Here is a 9,579-nt window from a genome sequence, read left to right as displayed (position 1 = left end):
GTGGGGGAGGAGGCTGTAAATGTGCAGACGTATATAGAAAGGTATACCGCCCTAGGCGTTAGCCCCTTGTGGGCGTCAGTCTATACCGCGTGATAAGCATTTCGCCAAAATTATCATGCTGATCTGCATACTGTGCGAAGTGCATGTGAGCTTGCCTAGAGGCCACCACAGAGCACCCTGGAGACGCGCTTTTGTCCGTTTGAATCACGTGGGCGAGTTAAGCGTGGAACTGACGCTTCCTCGCATAAAAGCGCGACTGAGCTAACTTGCGCATAGAGAGCTTCAGCGAGAACACAAAATTGCAAGTACGGGTTTCTCTTGCCACACGGTGGAGCTTACGTAAATCCAATGATTCACCAGTGGAAGTCGGTCAAAAAAGGTAAAGATTATGTGTTGCTGCGTTCTGTAGAAGAACCCTCTCCGTCCGGTATGTAGTTCTGCTGTGGTCGTGTTGTTATTTTCTATCTTATTTATTTATTGTATACGTTATTGAATAATTTAAACCGTTGTTGTTTATCAGAAATATTCCTAATTGTTTCGCACTATCCATAATAAAGCTTGTATAAATTATAAATTTTTAGCTTCTCGTATATCTTTCTTTCTGTGGCCTATCGCTGCATTTTTACTTTTCTTGACGCTTCTGTAATGTTTTGCTGTGTCCTTTTTGATTTCCGCCTCTGAGTAATCTACAGCTTAGGGGGCCTTATTCAGGCGGTTGCATCTGCCTTTAGCCGCTTTATCCCAGACACCATGTTCCTAACTAAACAACATGAAAATACGTTAGCATATAAAGAGGACCAGAAAAAGTTTACAGACCATGGTATCTCAGAAAACGTTCAAGTTCTGAGCCGCCTATATCAGTAGCCAGTAAAACCGTACATTGCAATGGTGTTCGCATACACTGGTACAGGCTGGAAATCCGAATACTGAATACTGGCCTTGCAGGCTTTGAGTTCAGTCGCTTCACGCTTCCATTGAAGCATCTTGATATGCCGCAGAGCAAGACGTTTCAACGCTAGTCTCCTCTCTGCCCCCTGCAGTAGAGATCAGTATGTTCGAATGAAAGAAGAAATGCCCATAAGGAAAACAGCTTATTGATGATGATAGTCACTGTCATAATGTCTTGGTGTTGTAGACTACAGGAAAAATGAACCATTTCTTTTCTTCCCTTGACATTTAGTTATATTTGCCTCATCGTACGGCGAAGCTGTTAGCCACTCGGTGGTCGGCGTTATTGGCGTTCGTCCGTGAACAAAATTTATCGTCTGAATGACTCATACCCTCCTGAGCAAGCAAGAATTCGATGGATCATCCCCCTCCTAATGCAGAGGCTACAAGTGCTCAGAAAAGTGCAGCAAACAGTTTACATTCACTGAAATCACCCATACAACACACAGAATAGCATACGTCTCAATATAGAACAAGCTCAAAACAAGCATCCGAACCATCAATAAAGCATTGCATACCTCCCTCAGCGGTTATATTTGTGGTTTTACAAAAGCTTCGCTGAAAAACCCCTTTCGCAGGGCCGCGATGGCGAGCCACATTATAATTCACCATCGCCAATCCCTTTTAAACTTAACCTACTTATTCCACACTTCTGTTGAATTTTCTTTTGCTTAGACATTAGACATTAGACATTATTTATTTCATCATAAATGTGTACATCAACATAAGCAAACAACTGTTGAGCCCATAGCCAAGGCTAGCGTGGGCCCATGTGGTATACATGCGTTTGTGCTACGGCGATCAGGACAGTGATGAACAAATGCGAATTGATTATACATAATTGTACACGATGAAAAACAAGAGGGAAAAAAGAAAACATACATCAGTGCAACAGTGGAATAGCATCACTGAAAAAATATCACCACAAAGACAGAGCAACATTCTTAACTAATTTTTGAGAGATATAATCTTTTTATGGAAAAAAAAAGTTACCGGCACTCTTCACTTCTATTGGTAAGGCCTTCCGCTACCCGATTCCTGGCCAATCCTTAAGGGTGGGTAATGCCACAGACTGAAGGGTTCTACATCAGCAAAGAGGAAGACGAAGGGAGGCCACACCGGGGCCTCGGGGACTAAGTCTGGCCAGGATGACCTGATCTCCAGGAACCATGAGCGTCATCGAGCTCCCGCCAAGCGCGGCCGACGCGACGCCAGGTGCGCTCGTAGCGTCACCCCCGCCGCCCCCGTCTCCGCCGCCGCTCCTGCTGCGGGCTCTACCGCTGTGCACCGTGGGAAGCGACACGAAGGCCGGCCCCAGCAAGGGCTTTCCGCACCGGATGATCGGCGGGGGGCCGAGCAGAGCGTTGGCCGCTTACCAGGAGCACGCGGCTGTGCTGAGGGACCACCTAGTCGCCATCGAGGACTCCCTGGACACCGTGCCGCCCGAAGATTATCCGCAGCTCAAGAAGGCGCTGCTGGAGGCAAGCACTCTCTCTGTACTGTGCGAACTGGCTTTCCTACTCATGTTACATACTTCCTTCATTGGCGCAAACTCTATGAAATCGGCGAGCTCTATAAAAGTTTGGCGGACGCACTAAAGGTAGCACTTAGCTCCGCGTACGCCTGCTAATTCGCCTTTTGTATACGATGCTGGGCGTACCGCTGTCACGGCATTCTTCGGGTCGACCTTTCGTTTTCGGTCACATCGCCCAATGTCCTCGGGACACTACTTTCGATAGGAACATACCCTGCTGTGGTATGAGGTATGCCCGTCGCGGGTCTTACTATCGTGAAAGAGAACAGGAAATCGGTACCCAAGCATTGATTGCTGCTGAAGTATGACTTCCAACCTCAGAGCATAACGAATAAAGTTGAAAAAAAAACCCAAGGACCCCACGATGCGCGATGGAACCACAGATATTGATAGGCTTAAGGTTAGAACACAGAAAGGTGGCGTTTTATATTATAGAGTGAACGGCAGCAGGTGATATTTTTTGTTGAGATGAGCAGGAAAAGGAGCTCGGAAAAGTTAAAAAAAAAAGATGTAGAACAGATAACCCTTAACGGAATGAGCACCAATTGGACTGGCTCATTTGAGAGTTGCAAGAAATCAGACGCAATGTTGATATTCGAACATAGAGAAGCACAAAGTCGACTGACAAATGACATGGCTAACTGATGTAAACACTGAAATAGCAGTTGTGCAGCGGGCTTAAATAGGTTAGGCGTGTGACGCTGACCATGCGCCCCAGGCGTTAACACATCTCGTGCCTAGCTGTTCGGCAGTCAAGGACTCTGGCCTTACTGTGGGGCGGTATCGTCCGCAGGTGAGCAAGATGATCTCCCAGATGGAGTCGCTGGCCGACGCCCTCGCGGAGAGGCGACTCAACCTCAAGAACGAGCTGCGCACGCTGCAGGACGAGAACGTCCACCTGCACGGCGCACTGGTCCGCGAAAGACGCAAGGCGCACGGCCGGGACCGCAGGGGCTCCGTCACCAACCGAGGAGGACGCAAGATACCGCCGCCGATCCTGCCAAGACGCGACAGCAGCTTCATCTTCAACTCGATGCGCCCGTTCATGTTCCCGCCGTCACCTCCTAGGTAAATGAAGTTGGTGCTGTGTTGACATAAAAACTTACTGCATTGCAGAAGGCAAAGATGGACACGAAAATCTACCGTTGCAGACGCCGCCTGTCATCAACAGTGAGCATGCGCAATTATAGCAAAACCGTGTCAATGGCAGCAATATGGCAGTAACAGTATGTGTTAGGCAACAAGTCCTGACGTTGTCTTGCGACTGAGCTATATGTCTGTTTCCTAAGTACTTTACTAAGTCCAAGTTTTTTATCTTCTGTGAAAGCGCCTATGCCAACAATAGAGTATTCGGTATATTGTTGCCGCCTTAGTGCTACTGTTCGTGATATCACTTCGCTCAAGCTGTGCATGCCTAGTTGGTGGCAGGCGGTACCGGTAAAAGTAGAACGGTAATGGTATGCTAAAACAGTGTAATACACCAGTTCGCCTAAATTAGGCTGCTGCTTTTAGCCATCTCTTGCATCACACTTTCGGATGCATCACACGTCTTGCTTCCTACGTTTGCGCATTACGCGTGCGAAGACGTGGGGTCGTTCCCCACCTGCGGCAAGTTGCTTTTTCATACACTTGCATTTCCAGCAATTTATCACTTCTTTCATTCAATTAGTAAGCATAAGTAACTTCCCCTATGTTGTCCTTGGCCTCTGTGCTTGTTGGTTACCCATCACAGGATTAATAAAAATCGGGCCCCTCGGTTAACCCCCTTTTCTCTCGTTTAACTACATATATACATATATATATATCCGTGTGTGTGTGTGTTGCAACGCCTTGAAACTTAAAGAAAATCATGATGAAGGGGCTAATGTATACATATGCATGGTTTGCACGCCACATATTTCTCTCTATAAAAACAATGCAACAACTTTTTTGCGATGCGTTGCAGATACCAGCCGTTCAGCGACACTGATTCATGCGTGATAGACTTGACTTTTGAGACCACCGGCAGTAGCGCATCGACGTCCAGGGTCATTCCCAGTCCTGGACCTTCCGGAACGTCTCGTAGAGGTCGCGGTCTCACTCGAGGGGGCCGCAGTGCAAGCCACGTCGCCGGTATACACCTGAGTTCCACACAGGTTCCATTGATTGTGTGAAGCTGATTTCGCGAAACCCGATAACACTCCCCGTACTTACATTTAAGTCACGCTAAAGAACCCCAGGCGGCTAAAGTTAAACTGGAGTTCGAACTACGGTGTTTCTAATAATCGCATTGTCATTTGGGCACTTCAAAAACCATAGTTTGTTTTTCTCATGACTGCACGTCTTTTATCGGCACTCGCATGCCCAGTCTTACGCCGAAAAAGTCATTGGGGTAATATTTTTGGCTGCCGTAACCGTGGTATTACCAAGATATGCAGAATAATATTCCCGTGAATTTGAAGCATTTGAAGAAGTGATGGTAAGTCTTTTCGGGGAATAAGCGCCCATTCTGCATTTAGTTTTTCATGTTGGGGTTTTTGTAATTCTTCATGCACCGTGTTCAATCTGCTTAGACACAGGCGCTGCGAAAACCCTCCATGTCGGTTTACAATGTTCAGGACAATGCCAGGCACTTTAAATAAGCGATGGCAGCCGCACATATGAGTTGAATTTCAATGAGCCGTCTAGAACTTTACGAAGCAAACATACAGTAAAGCAAGGGAAAACACGAGAGAAAGTGGCTGTTTTTCTTAAACAGAAATTTAAAACTGTGCTTGAGCGCTCACTTTGGGATTAGCTTGATAATTTTAATGAGTTAAAAAAAAAGAAATGAAACTAAAAAAAAAACTTGTCACTGCAAGAAGCCGTAATGACTTCCACGAGTAAATACGAAAGTTAGAAGGGTTGGAGGGGGGATGCAACCGCCGCGGCCAGCTCTATTTTAATTATGGAGCATTGGACACGTCATGGGGATGTTCGGGCTCAGTTCTCAACAGTGGCAAGTTTTCTGTTCTCCCACATCAATTTACAGTTTCCTTTTGAAAATAAGTATATTTCAATGTTAGAACTCAATCCACTGTTTAAATTAAGAAGAAAGCTTATAATTTTACCTATAACTTTCGTGTCTCCATTATCTACCGACTTTATGTTGTTGTTAGCGAAAACGTAGCCCCAGGGGTTCACCGACTGCACTCGCTCTAGCCTAGAACACACTCAAATCATTAGCTATATACTCTCGCTCGGCGGCAGGACTTCAACGTCACTTGCTAAAGCGCACAAATGAGCCCTTCAGAACCGACTGCTACGTTCAGGTCTCATTTTGGCCCAGGCGCCAAGAGGTCTCCGAGCTCAAAGAGAGGCCGCTTCAACATCACTTGCTAAACCGCACAAATAAGCCCTTCAGAACCGACCGCTACATTCACGTCTAATTTTGGCCCAGGCGCCAAGAGGTCTCCGAGCTCAAAGAGAGGCCGCGGTTCGGCGACGAGGTCAAGACCGAGACCGTCCCTGAGGACGCTGACCGGCAACGACAGCAACGCCAGTTCGAGCTCTCCCGTGGCGACCTCGCCCGGCTTCGCGCTGCTCGCAGGACCGCCACTGGCGATGTCGCCGATATCGCTCTCGCCAGACGCGAGGTCTCCGGTGGGCCAGAACGACATAAACGATCTGAACAACAGGCTCACCAACCGGAACAACAAGCTCGCCGGCAAGAAGATGTTCTCGATCTTTGACTCGTGCCCGTACCTCAACTGAGGAGGAGTGTGTCGCGGGAAGGGCCGGGGTGACCAATAGCTGGACGTTTTCTGAAACAGCCGGACCGTCTATTGGTGAAGACAAATTGCTTTTCGAGGACGTGGAATGCGCGAAGTGTTGAGGTCAGGAGATTTGCAACAGGACGGTGGCGCAAAAATTGTATCATTACGCAATGGCAAAAGAAAAATTTTCCGTGCTGTTCCTAACCTTTAGGACCTTGGTGTTAAGGTTACAGTCCGAGAAACCAGCATACGCGGCCATACCCTTTTACAAGCAACACTAGCCTGTGTTGACGTGCCTTCGTTAGTCGAGCAACGAATGAAGAAAAATTTATTTTGCGCCTTTCAGCTGTTGGATTGCAAGCTGGGACACCTATTGGTGGACTGTTAGTATACCAGCATATCACTGTGCGGTCAGGTGGACCTCTTCTGAAAAAGCCAGACCCTCTCCGGTTGAAGGCACGTTCACTTCCTGAAGACATGGACGCGTAAATCACGGAGAAAATTCGGGCAGAATGACGACAAGATAAAATTTTATTATTACACTGTGTGGAAAGAAAACTTTTTTCGATAGAGTGCCTAATCTCCGAAACCTGAGATTCCTAATGAGTTTTGTGCCACAAAGGAAATAAATGCGGTTGTATGACTTTATGAGCATACACTAGCCAGTGTCATTGTGCCTTTGCGTATCAAGCATCGACGACCGATAAATGTTTTATCGTGCTTCGTGACGCGGTGTTCAACAATTAGTTTTATTGAGGAAGCACGTGCATTCGTCATAAAAGCGTTTACCATGGCGTAGTGGTTTTGGCGTTGCGCTCAAAGCCCCAGGGCGTGGGATTGAATCCCGGCAGCGGCGGCTCCATGTCGAAGCGGGTAGAATGCAAACAACGATCGCGCACAGTGCGTTGAGTGCAAATTAAAGAGCCCTAGGCTGTCAAAATTAGTCCGGATTCCCCCACTACGGCGTGCCTTATAATCATATGTTTGTTTGGCAGATAAAACTCCAGACTTGGTGCTAGACACAGGTGTTTAGACTTTGCATCCACATTGTCGTCGCACCAGAAACAGTACTTGTGGGCTCTTCTGTAGCTGAAGTACGAATGCGTTCACAGCCACAGCAGCGGACGCCAGGAGCTGACTAGCTTTGTGGTATGACAATACCGTTAAGTGGGAGAGAAGGACAATGTAGTATTCCTTCAGCACGACTAAGATATCGCGGGATATAAGCTTTGAAACGAATTTTGGGAAAGGGCCAGTGGATAAGGATTTGTGATGGAGGTGGCAGGTCATATTTAAACGAGGGAGAGCAGCAAAGAGTAGATTCGGGAAAAGAGAAACGATAGGAGAGGAACTGCTATCATGAGCAGAAACAACGAAGGCAACGTCTCCAGAAGATTTATATTGCACATTTCATTAACATATGTTGCTTTTCTTAAACAAGAAAATATCTTTTTCAAAGGCCGCAGTCGTTGGAACTCGAAGCTCATCTTTTTTTTCTGGGTACTGCTTCAATTATAGACAATATCTTCGCCGCAGGAAGGAGCGCATGGCTCCAGGCGGCATAAATCCGTGTCTCTACAGCTTACAGAATTTCCAGGAACCCACGTACAGTGCTGTAGAGTTCTCTATGCACGCCATAAGCGGCCCCCATATGGCACGCGAAGAAAGACCTCCTTGGCGAAGAACAAGTTTTCTTCTCAGATCTAGTATCGTTCTAATAGCAAAATTTCCTAATCGAATCAAATACAAATACTTCACAGAAATGAACCCCAAATATAAAAGTGAAAAGAAACTAATTTACCATTGCTGAACAAATTGAATGTGAACTTTGTGTGCCGTCAATTTGTAAAAAAAGCATAAAACAAAACAGAGGTACCTTATATATATATATGTAGATATGTAATGTCATCCGCGATCGGGTAATCAGCAAATGAACAGGCTTGTAAACGAGAGAGAACTGCTTTCAACTATGTCTGCAATAACCTAAAATTTACAATACCGAAACGAATAACACAAACAGAGGCACGTACATTGCTGTGTTCGTTTAACGGAAGACGCCCGATGCCACAGCACGTCACATTATTTTACAGTTATTGGAACACGGTGAAACTGGCCAAATTACAATTAGCTTGGCCTGAACCCAGACAACAAATTTGTATGTAGGCTAACTGGCAGTGAAAAATGTATTCTTGTTGAGTAGCTGCGAATAAGGCAGCTGAAGTTGTCTGCCCTGTACGTTTGCTCAGGAATTTGTGACTGCGCCACAACTTCGACTCTCCTTGAGTAAAATCATTTGGACCAGGCATGACTTGCGTAGCGCTCTCTTCCTCTAGGGCCCAAACCCCGGAGTGCCACTAGGAGTCTCGAACATATGAACAGAAATGAATATTTGACAGTTTCGTACAATGAATTCCCACTTAAAGTAGGAGTCGAATAGCAAAGGCTATTCTCATTCGTATTCTGAATTTCGTACACCCGTTGGCGAAGGACTGCCGCCTCACTTACTCCAACCCCCCCACGCCACACCATCCCATGACTCCACCCCGTCATTCCGTTTTTGTTCCCTTCTTTCGCAGGATTAAATGTTTTCTGTTGGTGTATCGGATAAGATGCATAATCGCGAAGTTTTCAATTACTAAATACCAAACAGTCACTTGAAGTGCAGGACTAGATTCCTGCACCTTGCACGTAGCTTTGCAACGGGACAATTGCGTAGCTTAAGATTAAGGGGCTACAAATAAAGCGTATGACTCCAGATAATAGTCGTTGAAGGTAAGTGCGGAAATGTGTGTTCCCTCCGTAGTCTAGACACTCACAAAGCAAAGAAAAATAAAACATTACATCAAATCTCTTCGACGGTGCCTAGATTGTCCAATAAAAAAAAACACAGTTGTAATACAATGATGAAGTAAAATTATTTCTTTACTGCGGCCTTAACAACTAGTCTGACAAAAAAAAAAGGAATTTCTTGCGTTAAGGGTCCCGCTGCTTATTGGGGGACTAGGTACAGGTCAGCATTTCTCTGAAACAACTAATCCTCATAGAGACAAATAATAGTGCAGTGCAAGAGATTGTCTTAAATAGAATAGACGCTTACAAAGTGGCATTTTCCTGATCTGTAAGTCCATAGTACCATGGTAACACTCGCGCCGGGACTGCGAAATCTATTCTTTCGCTGCTGTTTGACATTGTCACGATTCCGCCATGCTTATCACGATTCCGCCTGGCCAGATCTGGTTGGCTCACCGAGTGACTACGCCAGTTCTCATTGACTCGAATTGCAAACATAGCAGAAAATTATGTGACTCTGATAGCGTCCGGAATAGGACCCCATTCATGCCAAATCAACGCTCAACGATGATC

The 9,579-nt window shown here is 46.1% G+C and overlaps 1 protein-coding gene across 2 annotated transcripts; it reads left to right on the top strand.

Annotated features, from left to right (window-relative positions):
* Positions 1 to 2,019: 2,019 nt before the first annotated feature.
* LOC139050603 (uncharacterized) lies at positions 2,020 to 6,763 on the top strand. Of its 2 annotated transcripts, none has more exons than XM_070527173.1 (4): positions 2,020 to 2,429; positions 3,276 to 3,550; positions 4,428 to 4,594; positions 5,901 to 6,763. In XM_070527173.1, exons 1-4 carry the CDS (start codon positions 2,118 to 2,120, stop codon positions 6,212 to 6,214), a joined length of 1,068 nt encoding a protein of 355 aa, XP_070383274.1. In that variant the 5' UTR covers positions 2,020 to 2,117; the 3' UTR covers positions 6,215 to 6,763. The 2 variants fall into 2 exon arrangements, with proteins under 2 accessions (XP_070383274.1, XP_070383275.1); XM_070527174.1 differs by having other exon boundaries at positions 5,790 to 5,917.
* The last annotated feature ends 2,816 nt before the right edge of the window (positions 6,764 to 9,579 follow it).

This window comes from Dermacentor albipictus, chromosome 10 (genome assembly GCF_038994185.2).
Source record: "Dermacentor albipictus isolate Rhodes 1998 colony chromosome 10, USDA_Dalb.pri_finalv2, whole genome shotgun sequence".
NCBI lineage: Eukaryota > Metazoa > Arthropoda > Arachnida > Ixodida > Ixodidae > Dermacentor > Dermacentor albipictus.
This window is presented reverse-complemented; position numbering and strand designations above follow the sequence as displayed.

Bases quoted from the DNA above. Each gene is read 5' to 3' on its own strand.
- LOC139050603 (XM_070527173.1), top strand. From the start codon at position 2,118: ATGAGCGTCATCGAGCTCCCGCCAAGCGCGGCCGACGCGACGCCAGGT. The intron at 3,551-4,427 runs GTAAATGAAGTT...GATGCGTTGCAG, and splicing joins TTCCCGCCGTCACCTCCTAG to ATACCAGCCGTTCAGCGACA. The intron at 4,595-5,900 runs GTATACACCTGA...ATTTTGGCCCAG, and splicing joins CAGTGCAAGCCACGTCGCCG to GCGCCAAGAGGTCTCCGAGC.